This window comes from Pithys albifrons, chromosome 9 (assembly GCF_047495875.1).
Source record: "Pithys albifrons albifrons isolate INPA30051 chromosome 9, PitAlb_v1, whole genome shotgun sequence".
NCBI classification, from domain to species: Eukaryota; Metazoa; Chordata; class Aves; order Passeriformes; family Thamnophilidae; genus Pithys; species Pithys albifrons.
The window spans coordinates 12,001,266-12,028,299 of record NC_092466.1 but is presented as its reverse complement, the minus strand read 5'-3'; the positions used below and the strand labels follow the sequence as shown (position 1 = coordinate 12,028,299).

Sequence of the window (27,034 nt, the reverse complement as noted above, 5' to 3'; positions counted from 1 at the left end):
TAGAATGCACTAGGTAAATTATTTACATTAAAAACTCATGCTACCATGCAAGTCATGCCATTAGCTATTTAAAGACATCACCCACAAATACTCCTTACAGTTGAGACTGATGAAAAATAATGTATCATTTTTAATTAATGAACAATTAAGCACTGTGAATTCAATCTTATCACAAGTGTGATGCTCTCCTTTGCTTGGCCCCCATAAACCTTCTATATGCTGCTGACCTTCCACTGATTTAGGAAATGTACATGTTCTCAGAAACATTTTAACAGTTGGAAACCACCTGAGGAAAAAAGTCCTGGTCAGATTTATAGGACAAAAGGCCAGGACATGCACTGGGATGGATTCCCATTTCACCAGTGGTCATACAGATATAGACAAATTAATGTTTTTAGACTTTTTAGTCTTCCCATCAGTTGTCTGGTCTTGAATATTCAGAGATGGATGTTAAGGGCAGAAGAGACTATAGTAGTACTCTTATCACATACGTAACATTGGCTGTAGAAGACAACTTCTACTTTGAACTTAATAGAGACAGAATAACTGCACTAGATTTCTTTTAGACATAAAAAAAAATCAAAATACACATAGAAAAATTAGATACTTCAATACACATACCAGCCAGTAGAAGGTACCGAAGTGTGTGAATGAGCACACTGGAAAACAGAGTAACATACTGACTACTTGGGTCTGGTTGCTTGGCTGGCCAGCCATTTTTAAAGCTCTCATTTCAGATGATGTTACTGGTATTTTATTGTGAGCATCATCATAGAGATTATCCTGTAAGACAACATAAATCCTGTTTACAAATGGTTAGCCTTGACTAAGTTTTATGGTGGATGTCAGGTAAATAGGAACAACCTGGGAATTATATACATTAACTGCTCTTGACTGAAGTACTGGTTTCCCAATATGTGTACATAGCTGTCTAGTAGTAGGATTCTCCATATATTTAATGTATTAATTTTTTTAATAGAGCAGAACATACACCAGTAGCATATGCAGGGAAACCACAATGACAGCTGAGTAGCATATGAAACCATGTGGTGTGGGCTTGAGTACAAATAGGTATGAAATATAAAAAAAATATACTTATTGGGATAACCTTTGAAACATCTCAAAAGTTTACAGGTTCTAACACCTACTGAAGTGACACATTAGAAGATCTGAAGTCCAGTACCCTGCTTGTGATCTCAGCTCATCCACAGGCTCATGAAGAAAATCTCAACTTCTTGCCAAATATTTTACTGTGCTCTGGTTTTCCACGCTGCAATGGTGGGATACTGCAAGAGGAAGCTCTTCTGACATGCTAATAATTTCATTTTACATTCAAAGTAAGTCTTTTTATTGACTTCAGTGGATTTTGGATGAAGATCTGAGAATAGTAAAATGAATGTTAACCAAGAGAGAGCCTATGTGGCTGATTTTCAAACAGTGGAATAGTGATTAAAAATGACTTAGAAAAAGCTTTGATATATTTGCATTTAAAAGCTTGTAAACCATTCCCAGGACAGGCTTGGATTCTTATTTCCCAAGTTTTCCTTCCTATTCACTCTTCTCTGTATATTCATATTTTTAATTTACAATGCACCTTGCCATTATTTTCACCAGCACAGGAACATTTCAGAGCCACGTAACAAACAGGTTTTAAACAGACATATTCTTAACACTGCTAGAAGCAAGGTCACCTCAAGGTGGTGGGGTAGCAGACATCAAGTCTTCCTTTCCTTCTTTATGTTCTTAAATCTAGAACTTTGGTGGAACATACTAGTTTTTCTCACATATGCAAAGTCCTATCTAAATGCAGCTTTTAGGAGTCATTAAACACTTTTACCAGCTTAACACTTAAATATCCCTTTGAATGACCATACAATTTATCTTTCCCAAATATCCTTGCTGTGTATTACACTTTAAGGACAAATATTAACATAACTAAGTTAAGTCTCCTCCTAAAAACAAGTACCTCCAATTTTGGTGTGGTTATTGGGTTCAGTTGGTTGGGGTTCGCTTGTTTTGTTTTTTTTCACTGCAGGCCTCCAGACTATACTTTAAAACTAGTATGCTGATCACTTGCATTCATTGAAGTTGTCAAAACACTGTGCCACAATGATGCTGACAGTTCCTGTTCTCTCAGGCATTTTTCAGGTGGGCTAATTGCATTCTCTCTGCCTAAATTTTCCCTGCAGCCTCACTTTGAGATTATTTTCTTCTTCCTCTCCACACAAACATTTTTTCAGTTTCACCTCATGCTGTTAAATAAGCTCAAATACTTTCCAACCTAGAAGAAGACATATTTCAGATAAAATAGGAAAGGAAACGGAGATTTTTTGTTTATTTCACTGCTGCTTAGAAATGTTCATGATTAAAAAAGAAAATTCTTCATAAGAAAGAAATTTCTGAAATCCTTAACTTTTTTTTTCCCCTAGGTTCAAAAAAAAAGCCAATCTGGTTATCACTGAAAACATCTGCACTGTATAAAATCCATAATGCATGCAATTCAGAGACACAGATTTGACATTCCCTCTTCCCTTACGATTATTTTTCCTACCAGATCCCTCCAGATTCCTCCTATCCTTCTGTACTTTCTATTACTATTTCTATTCTGCATTGAAGTTGTCTTTCCCAAAGATTATGGCATGCTTGGAAAAGCAGTATTTTGAGTCTTCCATGCCTTCTTAAGAAACCCAGAAAGTCTCTTAAAAACACTGATCAAACCTAATTTCAGGAACAGATGAAGCAATCCTATAACATAGAGATTTAGATAATCAGTCCATAAAACACTTTGCATTGTTATACCAGCTGAGACTGGCTGCCAGGTGTTTTCCAATCTGCTTACATGTGTTTGTTTGCAGGACACACACCACTGATGGAAAAAGAATTGACAATGAAAAATCTTTCAGAACAATCGAAGCTACAAATACTTTGAAATATTCTTTCAAACTAAAACCTACTTGTCGTCTGTAGGGAAACTAATCCACAACATCAACATCTATTAAACACATCTACCCTCAGAAATGCATGTTCTCACTCCACAGAGTGCTCTCCCACCCCAGCTTGCTTATCTAAACAGCAGTGTCTAAACACAATTTGCTGTGTGCCAGCCATGCTGACTGCTTGATGCTAAGCCCCTTTTAAATGCTTCTGCTGGCTGGAGAATTTTTTTTTTAATTTACAGTCAAATGATGCAGCAGTTCTTTTGGGTTTTTTCCCCTGGCAAGTCTTTGAAGAGAGGAGCAACTAGCCTTTAAGAGCAAATAGTGTCGCGCATTAAAAAAATGAGCTTTTTTTCCTTTTAATTTTCTCAGTTCCCTGAATTATGCCAGGATTCTTCCTTTTCTTTCAAAGGAAAATACCCAAGGCCACTGAGAAAACAGAAAAGACACGCAACTGAGTAAGCAAGGTCTGAAGAGCAGTGATTATCTCTGCCTGGAAAATACGAGTCTTGAAGCTCTATTTGCACTTGCTAGGGATGCAGGGAGTTACAGAAAAGGTGGGAATCATGAAGAAGAGGATCTTCCAGATTTCAGCTGGTAAATTTAAACTAGGTTCATCAGATCAAGATCTGTGATGCCTTCACAGAGTTCTGGTAGTGAAAATCAGTGGTGGGATAGGCACTTTCTGAGAAGCATGGCTGAAAGAGAAACCAGAAAGAGAAGAATATTTTGCAGAATATGAATAAAAGGCTTTGGAATTAATAACACTGAGTAGCACTTACAAACACCTCCACCATCCAGAGTGATGAAAACATTCTCCAGTCACTGATGTTTCACATGAAATTATTCGGAAAGGGGTCTGAATCTGTGTTGTGCATGTGCCCATCACAGCACAGGCAACTCTGTCTATCTCTGACAGGGAAAGAGGCAGCTGCAGCCAGGGTGAATTTACTACAACCTCTGTACCTGCTGTATTCTCACAATTACCATGTGACTATAGGAACCCTCTCACTCCTTTAGTCCTCTGCAATGTTGTGCAACCTATTTAATCACCAAGACCAACGATATTCCTGCTCCCAGACACTACCAGTGACCAGACTGATACACAAGAACTGAGGTCCAGAGAAGGAAGGTGTGCCCTGTGCAGTTGTGCATAAGAGTGTCAGTCTAGTTCAAAGAGAGACATTGCTTGTTTGGGTTGTCAAAGCACCAAAGATAGCAAAAAAACCAACATACACCTGCTAGTGACTAAGATAAATACAAATATTCACAGATTGAAGGGGTAAAGGGGCACTTCCACACAGAGAGGAAAAACTCCCCCTTTCTGTTCTCCACAAATCAGAGAGGTAGAACATTTCACCTGGATTGAAAGATTCATTAAAAAGGAGATTTGCATATAAAGAGCATTCACTAAAGGCACTGGCTGAGAGCTTGGCACCTGCCTGACCCCCTGTGAGAATCACTTCTTCCATTACACATTCTTCACCATTAATGCTGTCTCTTATCATGACCACCCTGTCCCTGGAGAACCCCAGGAAAGAACTCCTGTGGGATCAAAGTCTGTTCCCGAAGAAAGAAACATGTGGACTAATTTCACTTTTGATTAAACTCAAGTTGGACCACAGCATCCTTGAGTGTGAATGATTTGACAGATTACTGAGCAATATTTTATGACATCTAGGAATGGATTTTTCAAAAGGATATGATGGGGTTTTTTTTCCTGAGGTTGTGCATTTTAAGGAGAGAATAGCCCTTCCACTGCTTAGATTTTGAAAGCAGGTAAACTTAGAGAAACAGTGGTTTGATTTTTATTTTTAAACTATCTCCCTCCCCAGAAAAAATAATGTTGTTTTCTTTTGATGAATCAGTTATTCACTTTTTCATAAAGTATTAGTGCACCAAGCCTAGAAAATATCTTTTTACTGACAGACATGTTTTTTCCATCTCAAGTGGTAGAGACCATGCATCTCTCACAGAGCAATAATACACAAGAGTATACAGTATAATGTAGCACCAGTTCATATAATTCCAAACAGAACATACACACACAGCTTTACTGTGGCTGTAATGCAGATATATTGAATAATATTAACCTTCTTTATAGTGGGAACCTACTTTTTATTATGCACATGTATTGACTATTAATAAAAACTGTTTGCACTTACATAGCACTTCACCCAAAAAAATTCTGGGATTTTCTCAGTGAAATACATTTCTGTTTTAAAGAGGTCAAGAGCAATCACTTTCAAGTGCAAAGCCTCAATACAGTTTTTTGAAAAATATGGGGCAAATCAGGCAGCAGCTAAAGAAATAAATGAAATATAAATTAGTAAAAATTTTTACATTTGTTAAAGTCACATCTCCACTGCTTTGGGGAAGCAAAACTCCTACAGATATGAATATAATTCAGTTAATTGAATACTGACATTTGTTGAGATGCAATGACAGGTTTTAGTCATAAGGAAAGCACTCCAAGCTGCTGACAGGCTGTTCTAAGCTATATTGAAGTCTGTGTCCCTCTTTCTGGTAGTTGAATTGAGCTGACGGATACTTTGGGCTGTGCCAGCCTATCACTTGTAGGAGTCAGCTACAAGAGAGACATACTCCAAGCCTAAGCTTTATTCACATTGGGATTCTCCTTACAAACCCATGGATGGCTTTGTCATGGAGGTGCTCTGGCAAAATATAACTATACACAGATTTAGTTACATCTACAGTGTCTTTAGAGACCCAGATAAAGAAAGAATCTAATCCTTGATTCCTCCTGGCTTAGCTCCACAAGGCAACCTTGCTGAATATGCAAACCTATTACAATGCATCTGTTGTCCAAATGGTGGAAAAAACAGCTCAACTCACACTGCCTGCAGATCCGGCCTGCTTGCAATCACCACCAACACCCTCAAAGAGCCGTTTTGTGGCTGACTTTCCTGATCAACATCAGCCATTTAGTGATTACCAATCACATGCTACTAGCTTAAAATATTCTCACTGAAAGCAAGGGAACCCTCAGGCACAAAGAAGTGGGGTTTTTGCTCCCTGAGTTTCCTTTTGGCACGGACTCGTCATGTTTGCAAATCTCACCTTTAGGGTGGGCTTAGATTCACTCTGGAAAGACACTGACTGTGGTGACAGCCAGACTTACATAAGAGTAGCTGCAAGTAGTGTGATTTTAGCAGCTCTAACATCACAGAAGCTGACTGAGCAATGGACAAATGCTAGAATCTGGAACCCTTCCAGAAATCACCTAGCCTTAGACATTTTTTACTCACAACTCTGTTAGTGCTTTGCAGTGGGTTTGTTTGTTTGTTTGTTTTGCTTTTATACCTACCTCTTGTTTACTACACCTGTAACCAAAACCTCAGTCTGAATTGCCTCCTAAATCATAATCTTACTTACCTCTTCTGATGACCAGGGGAGGAAAAAAAACCAAACCAAAAAGCCCCTCCTCAAAAACAGGTACAGGTTCGACTTTATTATAGGAAAGAAATTATTCATAAATCCAGTTATTCAAGATAACACACAGAGTTTTGTAGATGAAAAAAAAATAATTCTTAGTCTTACCCACACACATTCCTAGAACAACCCGTGACACATATAAATCACCAAATGTAAAGCCATTTGGTGTCAGCAGGTAAATGAATGCCTTGATAATTATTTTACATAGACATGAAGGTATGGAAATCATGCTGCACAAAAATATTGATATATGGTTCACTAACTTACTAGAATATTAAAAGACTTTAGCAAAACAACTGTACAAGCAACCAAACTAGTCTACCTTATAACAAAGAGAGGAAGAGGAAACAGAATTTGCTCTGAATTTATCAGACTAGGAGATACTAGCAGGAATTACACCAGCTTATACACAATGTGGACAGTTCCTAAGCAAGTCAAATTCTTTTCCATTTAGGCTTGTGCAAACTGATAAGACTCTAGATTTTGCAGAATTTATCATTGTAATGATTTAGAAACATCTGGACAACTTACCAATGTCTATTTAATAGCTAGTCATCTATATCAGAAGACTGTACTACATGAGTCTTAAAACTGAATTGCTTTCTGTAATAAATACCAAGGTGATATTTTTTCCTTTCAGAGATTTGAGGGTTTGGCTGAGGGTTGGACATAGAAATTTTTCAAACAACCTCAAAGATCCCAAACAAGAAGAGATAACAAAAGGCAAACGCTTGAATGCTTTTTTAAAAATCACAATTTTTCAGAAAAACAAGCAAACAAACAAACAAACATTCTGGCAGAAGTTTGAATAACTCTCCAAACAAATATCTTCAATAGTGAAAAAATCATGAGTACTCAATCAGCAGTCACTTCTACCTGCACAAATTCAAGCTGAAGGAGGAAACAGGTTGGTGGAAAGAACTAATAAGCACAAAAGTATAATTTTACAGCAAGAGTGTTAACCATAATATGCAGCTTTGCTACTAAAAAGGCACTATTTACACTCTTCGGTTCCAGTGGATTCTAAAATAAGAACGGACAAGCGTTGAGGGTCAAGAGACTTGTCAGGTACACAGCTCTTTCTCTTCTCAACTTTGAGAGCACTGTCCTAGCAAGGCCCAAAGCATATTCATTTCTTCAGTTGCTGAGAAATCTTTTCTGTGAATAACTGGGACACACTGGCTGAAGGAAGAACACAAAAGAAGGAAGCCACACATCGTATCTATTCTTTCACTTGGATTTTTCTTAAACACCTGATGACAAGCAAAAGTGAGACTAAATTAAAACTCTCATTAAAATTATGTTGTTGTACCCAAGGTATATCCATATATGTTTTGGAATTGTCACTCGCTATCTTTAGCAAAGTTTCAGTAATAAAGAAAAGTTGATGAAAACCTAACATGTTCTACCAGTCAAAGAGCCAGGGCTCCAATTACAGCAACAACCATGGGAATACAAGTAATAGATTTTAATTGGTGCCCAAAGGGGAAAGTCAGTCTCTTTGGAACAATGAGGTCTTTGGAGGTAGTTGGAGTGAATGCTCCTGCGAGAGCTTCCAAATGTCAGAAACATACTTCAAACAGTAGCAAAAGGAAAGGTTTGGCATCCTGGAACACATGGAAGAGTTTTGCTGGTAGAGTTATTACAGAAAGTGAACAATGTTACACTTTAAGAAAAAAACACGACTTGGAAGATAGTTCTCGGCTCCAAGGTTTGAAATGTCAGACATATTTTCAAAGTGTGTCAGGGAAATTTATTTATTTATTTTCAAGATTATAAAGGAATACTACAGTGCACACTGGTGCTAGACACACACGGGTCTGGGGCAGCGGTTGATTTGTAAACTTTGCCCACTGCTACATTGCATCATCCCTGCAATGACTGAATGAAGATTCCTCTACCCCTCCACAATCCTCTAGTGTTACTCTTTTCCCAATCAGGCTTTGAATTATGTTTCCTGCTTTCTTTTCATCAGTTTTTGGTTGGTTGGTTTTTGGGGTTGGGTTTTTTGAAAAGATTTATTTATATTTTTTAGCAATACAAATGAGCAAAAACTCGCACAGGTGGCATGCAATTTGGGATTCCCTCTCAGAAACACATGGTGAGAAAGGAGAACATATATTCCAGAATCACAAGAATTAGGAGACAAGATGATTTTGTGGCTAGGATTTCAAACGAAATCTTGTGTTCAGTTTCTGTCTGTGGCGGATTATTTTTCCACTTAGCAAAACTTACATTTGACCTCATTCATAAACTAGAACCGACAATATTTCTTCTCAAGTGCCGATTAATACAAAATACATAAATGACCAAGGGTCTCAAATAGCAGCAGAGAAATTGTCACACTTTCTTCCCCAATAAATACTGTCAGGCTTTGGTTCATCTGCAATTATTCTTTACTTTCTGGGAGCTGGATAATTAAGAAAGGCATATGGATGTGTTTGCATTTCTTCCTTAAGTGTCAAAAACTAAGTACAGACTGCTGTCATTCAGGTTTGCTATCACATTCATTATTTACCATTAGTAACAGTAATAAATGGGAGACAAGTTGTGCACCAGAACCCAGAGGAACAGATGCTGTCCAAACATTAAAAAAAAACCCCTCTACCTTTCTACCTATAAATTCTTGACTTATAAATAGGACAGAAGAAACTTGGTCTTGATGCAGAAGGATGACTCACAATAATATGATTTTCTGTTCTCAGTCCTGCATAATGTCCAGAAACAGCTGCCATGCCTATTATTAAGGAATTACTTCTAATGGCTTGTCTTCACCAGAAAGCCACATACAAAGTACACAACCTGCTCAAGAGGAGGGTTCACAGAAAATGTTGAATGTCTGAGGAAACAAAGAGAGCCCAGCAACGAGACCACAGGCTCAGGTTAAATCCTCTAAAACATATTCCGTCTGCAAAAAACAACACAGCAAAATAATATTCAAACTCTGCGCAATTTGATGTGCAAAAGGGCACTAAGCCAGGAAAAGGGAATTTTATTTAATCATGGCTGATGAAGATATACCTTCTGACTGTGCAGAAAGATTAGGCATCACAAATAGAGGTTCTGTTGATAAATCTGCTATTTCATGGAGAACATAACCCACTGCTTTCTATCTGTATCTTTGGTGTGGAAAAAAATATTGTTACAAGCACATAAACATCTCATTCATCAGGAGAGACAAAACCCTGAGAAATGTCTGCACACAGGGAATTTGAGGTACAAGAACGAGATGAGTGTTCCCCTCTAATTCTCCTTATTTCCTCTAATGTGGGAATTAGGTATATGCTATTGCAGACTGTACACAGATGCATATAGAGACATAAAGACATATGTGCAGTGGAGAATTCAGTGTTTTACTGCATTGAAACTGTTCAGGGCAGACTTTTAACAACAATACAATGAGGGAAGTGATTAAGAATGTAATTTAAGGACCATTATTGTGTTCCGCTGTTTTCAGTAGAATTCATCTTGGCAAATCTCTAAAGAATTTTAAAAGGAAACATTTCAAAATAAAATGGTTTTAGCTTTTCATCCCCTAAACATTGTTATTTGAACATCAATTGGTTCAAAACAGAAAAGCCTTAGATGACCCCAGCAGAAAAAAATAATATTTTGAATAGTAATAGGAGCTTTCAATCAATATGAAATTTTTCATTCTCTAAATAACAAAATTCATTATTCATAATATTCTATATGCAATAGAAAACTTTGCAAATTTGATTCTTTCCTGTCAAATAATGTGCTACTTTAAATGTTTCATTTCTTTTGAAAATATTTCACCACCTCCAGTTCTTCAACTGCATTGTCAGTTTATGAAAAAGCGACAAAAGTGTGTTAGCTCACAAATTTATGGTAACAGTTTGCCACACTCAAAATTTACTATTAAGTTTATTTCTCATCAGATCTTCTCATGTTCTCCTTAGCAAACATACAAAGAAATCCTGTGAAGGTACAAGTGTGCTCTTAACATTCACCATGGTCTGATTATCCTCTGCTATCAGTGAAAAAGTGCTTAAGTAACAGAGGTCTAGGGCTTGATCCCTTGGTATCAGAATGCACAGCAAGAACTCCTCTGATAGATCTTTCTGAACATATTTTGGTCTACTCAGTTAATGTCAATCTCTCTAAAGCACCCTTAGCAATGTCTCCAGTGATTGCCATCATCATTGCTATGATACCTCAACAGCTTTCTCTTCTTTGTTCTCACTTATCCCTAAAACATTTACCTTTGCAAAAACATTGAACACAATTCAGTACTGCTGAACATGGTAGAAGGGATTCCTTCACAGAAAAACTGAGTTCATGCAAATTTCTGGGAGATCTGTGCCCATCCAAAAGCCACATCGTGGTACAGGACAATTCTGTGTGTTCCCACCCACAGCCTCCCTATGGCATTAGACAGCAAGCAATTTATTTTCTTTGCTCCCCAAGTTATATGCTCTTCCTAACAGTTTTTATTCCTTTTTTGCTTACTAATGCGGAAAAGGTTGAAAGATGGGAATCAAAGGATGCATGAGAAAAGACAGAGATTATAGTGCCTGATTTTCAGTAAGTTTTGACCTTTTAATTCTCTATTTTGTGTTAACTTTGACTCTTTTTTTCAAATTCTTCTGGATCTGGGAAATCTCTCTGTTTCTGCAAAAGAAATCCAAGCCCTTAATTTAGTAGCAGTAAAAGGAAAAGGTCACTTATGGTTTTTGCAATATCTTTTTCATATCAGACACTGAATTATTTCCATTTTCTCCAAGAAGCTTGGCTGCTTCCTCCAGGCCCTCATACTCTCAATATGATACATGAGTCATCACTTGTTGGTCTCTAATTCTCATGCTATTTGCATACAAGTCGATTTCCACATTTTCTTAGCAGGAGGCAACTTTCTAATTACACCCATTAATCCTTGTCATCAGTGCACTCTCTGCATTTACCAGCACTTATCAATCAAATGTTTCATAATCAAGATTTTTTCTTTCTTTATTTTCTTCACCTTTTTCTCCTTGTACTCCAAGTACAGCTAGACAGAAGGCAAAACACTCAAGCATCCTGTCATTTAGTCATTCATTTCTTCATAACAACATATCTAAACTACAGAAGGAGTGAGCAGTTGCAATCTGCTGTTAAAAACACCCTACAGATTACACTAAATGCCAATTAACAGAGACTACTTTGTTGCAAGCCTAGCAAGGTATGGCTGAGCTCAGGAGCTCCTGTGGTCAATATTCATACACTTGTTCTTTTTTACATTATCACCTCCAAGGCACAATAAAAGAGCAATAATATGGTTACGTCACAGTATCATGTTATTTTTGACTTTAAAGTGAACCTCTAAATTGTATAGTATGAAGACAATTTCCACATTTCATGATCAAGGAAGTATGTTCCTACCACAGCACAGCGGTGAAAGGATATAAAAGTGAGATTCAGTTATGTATCTTTAATAGCTCAAAATCCGGAAGGTAACTGAAAGCAATCCTGCTGCATGTATTTTTAGTCCAACTTTATGGGACATTGAACAAACTGATTTTCAAGTGCTTGTAACTATTTTTCACAGGAAAAGGATATCAATATTATGGCAAGTGGCTTTCTTCCTGGTTTAAACAGCCTGTCTTACTTATGGAAACACATGGAGCCACAAGTTTGACAATAAGACAGGTCTGCTCTGTAATTAGACAGATTCTTGCACTACCATCAATCTCAGCTTCCTGTATTTGGTCTGCAACTAAAAATGTATCACTCCTCTGCTCTGTAAGCTGCTGGCATATATCCTCCCTTGCCAGAAGGGATTTCATCTGTTCCAGAATATTGGTAAATCATGCAGGAATTAAAAAGGGATAAAAAAATTGAAGGACATTCAACATGAGATTACCTTGCATAAATTTTAACTGTCCAGTTTGTAGAAAACAAGACAGAGTCAGAACGGAAAGAACATCTTTGAAATCCCCCTCAGCCTGGGCGAATCTTAGCTCTAAAGCTGAGTTCCATGGCTTACACCTCCCTATCATTAGTTTCAACACTCAGTGTGCCCTTGGAGACTTGTGTGAGATACAGTGGCATACTGCAGTGCCACTTTGAGTGGGAAAATGTCAGAACTGCCACTATTTTTGATAGGTTTACAGGAGTAGAAGTGGAAGAAATGGGCTTTGATTTCACTTCATATCCAAGAAGAGATATGGATGTAGAATAATGGCAAGGGCTTTGTGTGTAAATGGCTATTGTGAGAGCTGTCATATACTACAGCCATGAATCAGCGAGTTTGGTAACAAATGGTGCCAGACACTTCAACCCCAAAATTCTCACTTTGAAAGATGAGGCTCTGCCTTCACTTTGTTAACATGGACCAAATATTTGTTAATTATTGGTTTCCCCATGAACTCAGTATGAAAGAATAACAATAAAATACAGCAATAGATTTAAAGTCACTCCAGTTTACATGTCTTCACTTCAGAGAAACTACTGAACTGCAGCTCTGCTAGATCATACCCAAAAGATGTGACGAACAATTTATACTTCTCAACTAACAACAAATTTTGGTTTTATCTTTGTTTGCATGTGAGAGGCAGAAAAGACAGTCTTCTGAAATGGAAATCAAGTCTATACTTGTTTCCCTAGTTCACAGGTAGAATTACTCTTGAATCTAAAGATACTACAAGCAGAAGTAAAAACTGTAATTGCATTAACCCAAGGACGTCCCAAGTTTATCAGATTTTCCAGTTACCACCACCAGAGGCTTGTAATAGCAGTCGACTTAATCCATCATTACTGCTGAACTGCAGATAATTAAAGACTTCTTAATTGGCAGTGTGAGATGCCTCTCCTCCCATGGGCAGTGAACTTTTTACATGTGTATAGTGTTATCAAAAGTCCACTGAATCACCCCTGCAGTCCAAGATAATTCTCTTGTAGATTCAGGATTTCAACTCTTTGGTAATGAGGTGAAATTTTAAGCTAAAACTCTTTAGTGAAACAGATTTAGATCACTATATTTAGAGAATGGAGAGAAGTGAAGAAGACCCCCTATGTTCTCGCACTGGAAGACCACTGGAGTAAGGGCATGTGTAGTACTATCTAAGCCAAACTGCCTATTAGAGCAGTAAAAACAGCAAAAACCTATACCACATTCTCTTGATTCCCTCTCTCCAAAATACTCCCACTGAAGTAAATATGAGGCTATAAATAATCATTACTTGGGGTCATAGCTTAGGAGACAAACAAATCTGGGGGCTTCTTCATATACCATCCTGTGCTATACAAGGTTTAATCCAAACAGAAGTTTTCATTTGATCAAATTTAACTCCAAAATGCTGCAGTGCAAGGTGGTTCCTCTCTTTCATATGAAAATACGTTGATTAAACATCTACTACAACATTAAAAAACACCCCCAAAAAAAACCCAAAAAACAAAACCAAAACAAAAATAAACCCCAACAAAAAACAGAAAAAAGGAAAAAAGCAAACCAAATTAAAAACCCAAACAAAAAACACAAACAACAACAACAACAAAAAAAACCACAAAAACCCCCAAACAACCACAAAACCCCAAACAACTCCAACCATTAGCATGTGTGAGACAATGCCTTTTTGGTCTCTTATGACTGTCTCTTTGAAGGTGGTACTCACAGCCTGCAGCTAACAAGGACCTTTCCTTCCAAATGAAAAGAGCAAGAAAATAATTGATTTTATCTCAGCAAAAATGGACTGCAATTGTACACTGGGTTATTGGCATGACTGACAGACATGGATTTCCCACTGTGCCTAATTTGGTAAGGATGCCATTGCTTGACCACCACAGGATCTGACTCAGTCTACAGAAGGCTGCATAGAGCTCTGCTGAGCTCTAACCTTGCCAGTATAAACTGAGAGCCTTCACACTACAAATTAGAGAGGCCTACAAGGAGGACACCACTGGAAATACCTGTTTATCCTTGACTGGAAAAATCAAGACCTGTCACCACATCAGAGTTCTGAAAGCTTTCATAGTGAGACAGGTCAGAGAATATTTAGAGGTGTTCCCAATCTGACTTTAGCGACTGAGGGGAGCAGACTCTAGAGAAACAGCAACGTCAGGTGAAACTGTTCATGTCCATGGGCATTTTCCCCTGACTCTCAGAAGAGCAGGTGCAAAGATAATAAAAAGCACACAGTTCAGTGTCTTACCTCTTATACAAGTGGGCAGTTTATGTTCCAAAACCAGAACTTCCTTAAAGAAAATAAATTTGTTTAATACCACAGGACGGAAAGTAGCACTCAATCATCCTCATTTCAGCTAGTAAGGGTAGATCCTCTACTGTCTTGACTAATAGTTACATCTGCCAACTATTCTGTGCACCACCACCCCTCAATGCTAGAACGAACAGAAGGTTAGGCTGCCATTCCTTTTATTTCCTTTCATTTAAAACTCATTAATAGAAATAAATTTGAAGTAGTTGGGATCTAGCCAGCATTGAAACCCACACAATTATATTTATAATAAATATCTTCTACCTTGAAGCTACACATGCAACAGGCCAGTGTTTAACACACTGTGATAAAGGTACTAAACTCAAGCACTAAGTATAAAGGAAAAGGAAGGCATCTGTAATCCATTCATCTTTAAAAGAGAGGAGGAAAAAAAAAAGAGGACACTGTACTGCAATTAAAATCTGAACCACTGCAGGAATAAAGGGAAAAATCAAGGCAGCCCTGCAGAAAGCAAGAGATAAAATAAAACAAATAAACACAAAAAACCTACCACAAAAATTCAAACCCACTGGAAATATCTGGTGCACCAGTCCTATTAATAGCATAAAAGTTACTGGCAGATACCATCACTCAGCATTTTATTAATTAAAGAAAGACTCACAGATACAAGGGGCTTGAAAGTACAAAGAACAACTGGTCTCTGCAAACTGGCTCTTTGCAAAAGAACAGTGTGCTTCCTACAAGGATACAGCACCTAAATTAGGTAGCAGCACTTTCTGAGACAAAGAAAACCTTAGTTAAACAAATTGTAGAGTCCTCACCACAACTTACTCACCTTTTATGTGTCTATGTCTATGCTTTCCCATGAAATGGGTAAAAACAACCTATCTGAAAGGCTTTTACAAAGACTATAAAACTTAGTGTATGTGAGTTTCTAGGAAAATGAATGACACACTTCTGTGAAAACAGATTTTCAAGACATCTACTTGGATTTCTATTTTAGTTTAGCTTTTAACCCATCAGCATTATCCCCAAAAAGTATTTCTTCATCTAGAAGCATTCAAATAATTTTCTTTCTCTACACAAAAGGCTCTAACAAATAAACCAATGTTGACATGCCTAAGCCTAGGGATTTATTGCACATTGGGGATTCTCTCTTCCCTAGATTTGTTGACAAATACTCAAACAGGCTCCGTGTCTTTGGCAAGATCCATGTGTTACATTTGCTCCCCCCTCTCCGACCCATGTCATCAGTCATACGACCAGGTAGCACATTAATTCAGTGAAAGGAGAGAATACTAAAATATTGTTCCCACTTCTCATTGCCAGGGCTTATACATTGCTAAGTTTGTCACCATTTGCTGTCATTTCCTTCAGAAAACACTGCAATTCAGAGAAATGCCAAGCAAAAGTAATAGGTCTTCAGTTTAAATTGTAAATAACATTGACTTTGTTCTAAGTTTTGTTTTCAAAGCACCCTTTTGCAACATGATATTGCCTGCAATGTCTGGCTAAAGGATTTAAATTTGTTCAATAAAGAGACAAGAATGGGAAGACAGAAGCTTTTAGAAATAAATTGGCAGTCATGGGCTGTGGAAAGCTTTGCAAATATTAGGTATTTATAGACACTATTTTTTTTAGAAGAGCAAATAAATGATAAAAAACAATATATTCAACACATGTTTTCATTTGTTCTTTTCCAGATTATGAAAATAATCAGAAATTCATGAACAAATCTATCAATTATTAAAATAAATCAAATTACATGCATTCTACAGTGCACTATTCCAACTGCTTCACAGACAAGACATACATAAATGATACACTTGGGGTTTTTTTATTAGTACAAATCAGTCTTGAGTCAGCTAAGTGCAAAATTTACTTTCTGTTTCAATGGAACTACTCCTAAAAGCCAAACATTTGCTAAAAGAATCTTTTTTTCCAAAATAAGGCAGCTTCATCAAGTACATGCTGACTTACAGATCACTGCTGTAGAGAGGTCTCTTATCCAATAATTTCAAGATAAAAAATGCACCATTTCTTTTACATTACTGAAGAAACTTTTTCTCTCTGCAAAGGAATGCTTTGTGGAACAAAGGACATCAAAGGCCGCAGGTGCAGTCAGAAAAAACACCACATGTAACACGTATTTAAGGGAAACACACTGTTAGCATTTGCCAGTATTAACTGCAGCAGTCATAAACCCTTTACATGAAGAGTACAAGTGTTATAAAATTTGCAGAGTTTAGAGTAGTTGAGTTCTACATTTTAAAACACTTTCTGCAGTAACTTACTCAGGCCACTTCAGCAAAACAAGATGCAACTTTCAAAGTGATCAAAGTCTCTGAAAGTGTTACCAGAATTTCTGGGAAGGAGAGAGAATCAGGCCTCAGGATCCAGAGATTTTTGCTTAAAATGTTCTGGGTGGCAAAATTTGTAAATGTTTCCTTCAGCTTTCCATTCCACACCAACTATAATAAAAACCTTGAGGTGCAGTATTTTTGTTTTCACTGTAGAAGCATTTTTAGTGTGGAAACATAAGGTAGCTCTACACTCCCTTCCCTGTGCCCTCCTAACCTCGGAGGACTAGCAAGGTGCCTAAAATGAAATGTTTATTGAAGGAATGGCCTGGTGTTCTACAGGAGCAGACAGCATAAGCAGGACTTCCAAAAGTTCTCCCCACAAGCCTAATTCTGTTGCTGCTGAAACAAGTTTTGAAAAATTCAATCTTAGGCCATTACATAGGTTTTCTCATCCCAGGTGTTGCAGCTTTCCTCTGGCACTGTCCCATATTGATCACAGGCCAACCTCAGTGCAGTCTACTGCCAGAACAAACAGTTCCACACTTCCACCTGAAAACTTTTTCATCTATTTACTTTTTGAGCTGGAAAGGGATTCATTTTCAGGCAGATCAGTCCTCAATCCAGCTCACCAGATGGCAACACGAACAAGGGTGGCAGTGCAAGGAAGGGAGTGGGAAGGTGCAGCCAGAGGTGAAGAAGATTTTTCAGAGCCAGCCTGCACTTCAGTTGGCTTGGCAAGTTTGCAAAGCTCTTAGTTTCTTCTTGGGCTTCTCTAGAGCACAACTAAAGGATTCTGCAGCTTTTTCTGAACTGAAACCCTTAGCTCTATAGAACAGTATTATCACTTTCCAACAAACATCAAGCATGATTTTAGATACATATACACATAAATAGTGATAGATATATAATCCTCCATACCACAGTTTTGGTTACAGGAGACCACCTTTCAAACCTCAAAGCTGAAGGACATTTAAGTGATTTGGTAATTTCATTCTTTAGCTTCTAGAGGAGAGTTTTGTATCTTCATCAGGGGTCAGATACAATGAGATGACAGCTCTTTGACTAATTTACAACCATTTAATTGCAATTTAATCTGCTAAGCACTGTCCTTCTCTGGTTAGGACAGCTCCCTCTTCCTTTCACAGTCTGTCTTAAAGAACCTGTAAGTGTTTCAATATAATGAGAACAGCATCATTGTGACCTCAGTTGCCCCAACATCCACAACTTCCTCTAGAGGTGAGTCTTCACTAGCATTTCTGTACTAGTGAAGACTCAGTTTTTCCTGCAGTAACTCGAACTGTGCACAGAGACTGAAAGCAGGAAGTAGAAAAATACTCTAGCCATGTTCATTTTCCCTCTAGAAATTTGCTGCAATTGGGCCTTCCACCCACTGCATAGGCACTGTAGCCTCCTACTTGATAAGTTAAGAGGACAATGATGCCACCACTTCTGTTTATTTAATCACATTTTCATTTTATTTTTGTTCTTCTTTTTTTTTCCTGAACTAATGTATGAGCAGGTCTGAAGTTAATTTCAGAGTAATTTAAGGATGATTTAAACTACTTTTTAGTCTCCACAGCGAAACACCAGAAAGTAATGACTGCTTATCACACAGCATATGTGAGTACAAGTTGTCATTATCATTATGAACTGTGCTTAGTCACTTCCTATTACCTCCAAATTACAAAAATTTTGTCAAAAATGTATCTCCAAGAAGGCATCCAGATGTCTTTTATTAATATGTCAGTGTTATAAATTCTTAGTAAATTGTTAGTCAGTAGGGTGTCTGGATGATTAAAACCTTCTGGGCTTTGGAAGGCATTTTCTCTGCAGGAATTTGTCAAATCCCATTCAGTTCACTACTGGGAGCACTTAAAAGACAAATAATGCTACATAAAATCTGGTCACTGTAGATGCATTTCTGCCATTTTAATGAGTCTCTCTCCCTTTTAGACAACAAAATCATCACCTTCCAGAAGGTAAGGAAACAATTAAATGCACAAGACCTATTGCACCTATCCATTTAGTAGCCATCTTTCCCTAAAATAAGTCCCCTAAAATATACTGGTAGGTGGTAAAGATGGTACAATGTAGTTTATATTTTGATAAAGCTACACATCATTTTTTCTGAGGTAAGACAGACAGAAGGAGAGAGATTCCTGCCATTTAAATAGGTAACAGATATTGAGGAAATTGGAAGAGATCTCCAGGACAGAAACAGCCAAAATAATTCAACCACATTATCACCTACCTTACGTTTGTTTGTTGGGCAAACGTACAAGTAGCTCAAAATAGTCTTCAGACCAACTTTATCATTCAGTTTCTCATACGTTGTCCCATAATCTGTTGACCTACAATTCAAAAGAGATTTTTATAAGTACAAACACTTAATCACAAAACCACAAGTCACTTGGCAGCTTTTCAATATAAGTCATGCTTTAAATAGCGAAATGGCTCTCGAGAGCTTTTTCAATGATTCATGTAGTATATAATGATACTTAATTGTATACACATGGCATCATGTGAGTGTTTATAATTTGCATTTAAATTAGATTAGGAAAAATTAAAACAGCATCTTCCCAAAGCATTTTAAAATAAACATGTACAACAAAACAATGCTAACTTTTGCATATAGAAGATCGTAATGATTGTCAGAATTGCCAAATAGCAGACAGCAAGAGACTAAGGTTATCAATTTGTCTTACACTCCAAGCTTAGACTAATTTTGTTAAGATGTCTTATTTCAGTGTATTCCAAAGTAGCTGCTCCAGCTTATTGTCTAGTGAAATTACAGTTCACTTTTCTGCAAAAATCATCAATGTCCTTTTGAAAACACAATCACATGAACTTTACAATTACAATTTATACACTGTTTTGTTGTGGGGGTTTTTATCTCACATCAACTAGCAGAGAATATGGACATGTGCTTTATTCTTGCTTTAAAAGCCTCCATTCAGTAGAGAAAATAAAACACTTCTGATATGAGGGTTGCCCATAAAGACACCGACAACATGTCTTGGGGAAGAAGAAAGGAAGTGAACAAACAAGACTGTGCAGAGTTCCAGTTACATCTACTCTTAACACGACTGGAACTTGGATCAGTCCTCAGCAGAGGTTTTGTTCATTATGTAGCTCATGCTTGCCTGAATTCTGCCCTGGTATCCTGGGGATTTTGAGAATCAGTCCAAATCAATACAGTTGGTATCCATAAACTGCAGAAACCCAACATGCATCTGAGTAACAGAGATATTTAAAAGAATAATAGATTCCTGTATCTCATCAATAAATGGGTCCATACAGAACTTCAAATAGGCATTTAAGACACATACTAGTTTGTTTTTTTGTGTTGGTTTTTTTTTTTTTGGGGGGGGTTGGAGTTTTTTTGGGTTTGGGGGGATTTTTGGTTGCCATTTTTTTCCCCAGTATTTTTGGTTTTTTTGAGTATGAAGGGTGTTAAATTTCTGGATCAGGTTCCACACCTACATTCCCACCATAGCTTCTGGGATTTGAGATTTTGCAATCACTACATGAATAAAACAAGAAACCAGTAGCTTGGGGTTTTACCCATAGAAGATGAATTGCACTAAAATGCAGATTTGCATTAAAATTGAGTCTTTCTATTCAGGAACTTTATAGAAGTCTCTGCACATATCTACTTGCTCATGTAACAACTGACATATAATCTGCATCCATAGATTTCTCCTTTTCCTCAGTAAACATCTGCACTCATGTGTGCATATACGACCTTTGGTGTTTACAACATTAATGTCAAATTCTCGCTTGCCAGTCAATCTCTGCCTTTATAAGGTCATCTCTCACTGAGCTATTTCCTCAGTGGACTGAGAAGGAGGATAATGCTACAATTATTACTATTATGGAATATTTCAGAGATGATCCAGTATTCAGGTGAAGGGATCCACAGCAGGATGCTGCACACAGCCTTGCCAAGGACTGCTGCTTCACTTTGTTCCCTCATACCACCTCAGCCCCCAGTCTTCTCAGAAATCAGAATTACTGTTGCTGTCTGCTTAAAACCCAAAACCTACCACCTGTGAAGTTTGAGCTGATAAAGACATGTAAGACTGTACGGACTAAATCTGACCTGAAGAGTTAGGAAAAATATATTAATGAAATAATACAGCTTTTTCTTGTACCAGTGAGAGGGAATTCAAAAAGGGATCTTTCAAAAGGGGACAGGAGCAAAGTAAATCTGAGACATAAAACTTGCTTTGAAGTTGTTCAAGAAAAGCAGCCAGTACCACTGCCACAGCACAGGCAAACTGATGTCAACTGCCTATTGGAAATGATAATCTTAGAATTGCCAGTCACTTCTTTCTTCAAATCTCTAGGGAATTATTTTGCATTAATAGTTTTCTTTACTAGTAACACTATATACAGATTGAAACGTGTGGTTCTGTCAACATCTATAAAAGAAAGATTGGTAGGCTTAGAAAAACATTTCTTTGCAGAACAAATTCACAAGCAATCAAGGGAGCTACTATTAGATCTTACTTTCATCATTGTGTTCTGAACTGACAATAGCCACTCCTTCTGCCTTCCCAGTTACCAGTTGTTTCTTTTGCATCACTTTACAATTACCCTTTATTTTGCCAGGGAGGTAAATGTTATATACAAAACAGCAGATAGGCACCCAGTAGTGCTTTAACACTAAGAAATGGCAATATAGACACACACAGAGCAATGGAAAAAAGATTTTATCAAATGAAACACCGCATATACGTGAAGCCTCTGCTGCGATCTAACCCAGGGGTACCACCGACCTGCATTCATCTTATTCCTATTATATATATATATATCTATACACACACATATATATACACACACACACATATGTGTGTGTGTATATACAAGCAGGCATTGGTTAGCAGCCTAGATAATGAGATTTTTGTTTGCCATATTAAATGGGTGTATAAAGCAGCATGAGACTCCTAACCCATGAAAACATATCGGCCATTTGATGATCCAGGAAGGCAGCCTAACTTAGAAGGGCTGCAAAAGACCTCAGCAACCTGTAGGTACAAATGACAGCGCAGGATCAACAAATTCAGTCCCAGTCAACTAAAGGGGAATGTACAGGTACCAACCAACATCTCCCACATTTTTTGTGGAAGGCTGCTTCTCTGAAATTCGGCAGAGCGAACTTAGTTTTAGTCCATCTGTGCAACACGAGTAGAGCAAGCAAATGCTTGTATAAATCATCAGAAAGACTAAACCCAGGATCTGAAGAGCTGAAACCACAAAAATTAAACTCTACCTTCTAAACCATCTGAAGAACAGCCACAGCTACTGAAATAACTACATGTAAACAAGTGAACAGTTAGACCTATTTTATTGTCTCTTCCATAATCATGTGTGTTGCAGTGGTTTCCCAAATTGGTTGTGGGGGTGAGGGAGAGATGTTCAGATATGTGTTCAGTGAATGTGGATGTTACTGAAATGCAGATGACAGTAAAATAATATTCAGAAAAAAATTATTTAGACTCAATTCTGAACTTCACGCCTGTCCTACCATATTAGTTGTAATTGCTTCCATTAAATCCTAAATTTTATCAGCAGCTGTTTAAAACCTGACTCCCTATTTTTACAGTAAAGCAGAATGATTTCTGCAAACACCCAAGAAGATAAACTTTTTCATTATCACTAGCTCATTTCACAGTATAAAAAAATACTAAAATTGTGGGATTGAAGCTCTGACTTTCCCACTAATAAACTAAAACAAAACTAGAAACATGTAGAGTAATTTATATTTTGCAAACTATTCACAGGAAAGCTGACATTTAAATAACCTCATTATTATTCATTGACAGGGCTTTTCCCTCTCCTCCCGTCAGAATAAATGACATTTCTATTAGGGTATTATAATAAACTCCTGCACATTTTAAATAAAGTCACTGAATTTCATTAGTCCACCTACTGTCATGAATATATCTCAATCCATTCCTACCAATATTTCACAATTATAACAGGCATTCTGAATCAACCAGTAACATGAACCCTATGAAAATTTCCTTCTTTCTCAAGAAGCACAGACTGACATTCAGAGGACTGTCAGTTTGAATATATAGATGAAATAAATTCCCTAGCAAGTTGCTGTTTACTCTCTTTTGTTAAAAACTTAAGGTTGCCCATACTTATTTTACACAAGCTGCTGAAGACTTAAAGAATCAAACAACTGATTATGTGGTCAAGGTGGGTTTTTTCACATCAAGATCTTTCTGGAACACTCCATGAGAAAAAAAGGAAAACATTACTTGCAAACTTTAAGCTGTCTCATGCCTCCTGCCTATTAGAATACAGCTTTCTTCCCATGTTAACAGATTAAATCCCTTGTTATAACACACATCATTAAGAAGAAATCACTTTAATTGGCACCATTTACTTTTTTTTCCCCCTTTTCCCACCAATTACACCCGGTTTTCACATACTAACTCGACTGCTTCCCCCACCTCCACCGTAAGAATATTGCCTGTGCTTCATGTCCTTACCCTCCTTTCTCCACAGTTTAATTTGCTGCTCTAACTGTGGTCCAAGTGGCAGCCAGCCCTGGGAGGCAGGACCAGAAGCACCTGCCATGTGGTCAGGAAGCAGTAGAGCAGGGCAGCCTGTCATGACCAGGAGCAGCTTGAAGAGATGGGCTCTAACCTGTTTCTCCTTCTGATCATGAATTCACCCCTGGCAGAAGTCAGGTATTTTAAATAAGGAACAGCAATGACTATTAGATCATCCGTTCCAAACTCCCACATAACTAAGTTTGCCACCTGGTTTTTCTCCAAAGGGAATGGCCAGTTGAGCACAAGATTTGCCAGTTGCTATTGCGTTATTCTCTACATGAGCAGATTTTTGGAAAGAAGCCTGTCAGATAGCAGAAGTCAGAGTTGTGGAGCCACAGTCTGCATTTACAAAAGGCTTTCAACTGAACAAGTTTTTAAATAAAGGAATAATTAAGACATTAAAAATTATCTTTCATGTCTGAATGTGAAAAATACTGGAGCTGGTAACTCTGGAGAGCATTTGTATTTCCATGTGCAATGTTTTAAGCCTGTTTGTAAACTCTGCTGTAGAGTTGTTGAGTTTTGCTTTTTTCTTTCCTGGGGAAACTTCTAGGCTGATGGGCTATTCCCTCATCACTGAAATTGAAACTTTTTACTTTGATTTCATAGCCAGGTACTAAATTTTCCCATTGATTTTTTTCATAGTACCACGCTTCACAAAAGCTAGTAATGTCAAAGTCTTCTGCAACAGCTAACCATTTATGTTCACATGTTATTCCTGTTAAGCCTTTCACAAGGCATTGATAGGTATCATTTTCAGTCTGATGCCTGTTTTGATTTCACTCCTTCTTGTGTGACCCTGCCACTTCTTTTCCAGAAAGTAAGAGTGATCTTGACCTCAGCTTCTCTCTCAGAGTGAATTTTTTTTTTTAAATCCCATTCCTTATTTTCATAGAAAGTTACTTTTGCTTTGCAACTTGCCTTGCTTCACCTGTATAGTTCTCACCACTCTTTCTTACTCATTGTAGAAATAATTCCCCAGGGCTCTGCCAGTTTCTAATGGGATGTGTTTGCCTAGCTCATAGAGACTGACGCACTTTGAAAGGTTTTACAATTCCACACTGAAGAGCAATTGCAAGATGTAAACACAGTGGATCCTGTGTCCTTGGACAGAATTCCCATGTAGCAGCAGCAGACCTTGCCCTCATTTGTACAGGTTTCGCTTCTGAGGCCCAACTCTGAATGGGTATCAGCACACAGGTTATGTATGTGTGTGCTTTTGAAACCATAACACAGGGGTTTTTTAAAAAAACCTCCTGCAGCCTACTGAGAACCCCAGACATTTCAATAGTGAATTTATTCATGTGTCCCTGACACTGCCTCTGCTAAAGGCCTTTTTGCAGTTTGAGACCAACCTTATTGCATCTTTAAGCCTTCCCTGGACTCCTTTTCCTCGCTATATTAATGAACTTGGCCAAAGTTTAGCTATAGTTTATTTGCTTTAAGCAGAGCAGAGACGAGGCTAAAGTGCAGCTAGTTCAGAGAGGCCTTTTTTTTTTTTGCCTTAATAAGCGTTTGGTTCAAGAGGGCAGTGTTAAGTGGTCTGACATTAGTGACAAGCCAAACAGTTGGTTAGCATTTCTTTAAATGTCTGTAACAGCACCACACATGTCACAACATTAAAACACTTCAAATTCATCCTGGCAGGTTGAAATTAACCTTTATAGACATCTCCAGGGTAAAGAAAAAATAAAATATTTCAAAACTCAAGGGACCCACACGTCTCACTCCCTGAGTGAACACACTTCTGATTACTTTTTTCTCACGAGGCCCTCAGCAGGCTGGCAAACAGTACTGTTCCCACTGTCTAGGTAGGGAAAATGGAAGGAAAGACTAGATAATTAAACCTACATTTGAAGGAAGTCTGTGACAGAGCCAAATGCAAGTCCCCTCAGGCTCCACCTTCTTCCCACTCCATCCTGACAGCTTAAGTTTTCTGGAGTTTTTTTGTGTGTAAATAAGGATTGGAAAGAGTCGTGCTATCAATGCCAAAAAGACAAAATACAAAATTAAATACAGTTTAAATAGGCATTTTTAAACAGACTTAAAACTCCATTTTGAAAATATTTTGCTTCCAGTTTGAGTTATGATTGTGGATCTTACTAGAAATGAATTTTTCCATTTTTATGAGTTTACTGAAATGTGTATTTTTCCCTTATGGGAAGAATTTCCTCACCATAAAGTTTCCCAGCTGCAAAAGCCACCGAAAAGAGGAGTAAAAAATTACAAAGAAAAAATAGGAAACTATGAAATTGACATTGCTCTGCATAATCAGTTAATGTAATTCAATTTTCTTCTTTTCCTTTTTAATCAACATTTACTCGGAGTAATCCAAATGAACAGAAGTATACACACTCAAATTTCTTGTAATTTTTGGCTTAATACATTTCAACAGATTATTGCTATAAATAATTTAAAGGTGTGACAAGCAGGAGAAGCAGTCCATATTTTATCATCCAATCCCAAGCTTACATATTGCATTGGATAATTATTCAAAATATTACCCAAACGAGAAGAAAGGAAATAGGAGAGTGAAAGGGTCATGAGATGCTATCTGTAGGCAAGATAGAGAAGTTGCTTGTTTCACATAATGATTGGAAGAAAAATAAACTTGCCTAACTTGCCTTTCATGCTGAGATTTAGTAACTCAGGTTACCAACCTACAGAAGCAGAGAATACTTGTCCCTCTGGCTCTATCACATCCAAAATAAGGACCATCCACCCCTTTGCATATATTTAGTAAAGGGCCTGCCAAAATCTGTAGCCACATGGCTAAACCTCCATTTGCCTATGCAAGCTGTAGGCACAGGTCACTGTTTCTTAGCCATTCATACTCCTATTATGATTTGGGGCTACACTGAGCGCACACACACAGGTTTTGGTACAACCCAACCATTAGGGCTTCAGCAAACTTCACCTTTCATCTTATAACACATCTTCTGTACCTTTCAAAAGGCCAAGGAGAAGAAAAACCTTTGCAAGTTGGAAGGTTTTAGGAAAACGACTAGTAGTTCAATCTGGGGAGATGAGGGTGGGAATATTCCAAGTGGAGAGAAGACAAATTGTATGGGATAAAAGGAAGTCATGCAACCAGGCTGAGGTTATTTCTTACTCTTATCTCTGTGAGGTGAAAGGTGAAGGGAATGGTCAATTATGAAAAACATGCAAGTATGCCCAGCTGAACAAGACAAAATCCACTCATACCATAATGTACAGCATTAGAACAGCAGCAAGACTTACGACTCTTCCAATGCAAGGATAAGGAAAAGAAGAATTCTTCTAATAATCAGGCTAGCGCATGAATGACAACCATGACCCTGATTTTTGGCTGGGGTAGAGTTTCTTTTTTCTTAGTAGCTGGTACAGTGTTCTGCTTTGGATTCACTATGAGAATTATGTTGACAACACACTGATTTTTTGATCATTGTGACATGGTGCTTACCCTTACCAAACTAGCCATGGGACAGAATAATTCAGATCAAACTTTCACGTGTAAAAGTTCAGAGCCATTTTATGCCTGCAAGATGTCACTAAAGGGTTTTTTAAATATCAGTTTCTGATGCCACTGCCTTTTTTAGCAGAAGTAACATTCC

The 27,034-nt window shown here is 37.6% G+C and overlaps 1 protein-coding gene across 3 annotated transcripts in view; it reads right to left on the bottom strand.

The window, feature by feature from the left end:
* SORCS1 (sortilin related VPS10 domain containing receptor 1) overlaps positions 1 to 27,034 on the bottom strand; it is a 267,062-nt gene that overhangs the window by 131,483 nt on the left and 108,545 nt on the right. For all 3 annotated transcript variants that reach the window (XM_071563880.1, XM_071563882.1, XM_071563881.1), the window contains exon 3: positions 19,121 to 19,220. In XM_071563880.1, coding sequence (XP_071419981.1) covers positions 19,121 to 19,220 — 100 coding nt within the window. The remainder of the gene's footprint in view (positions 1 to 19,120; positions 19,221 to 27,034) is intronic.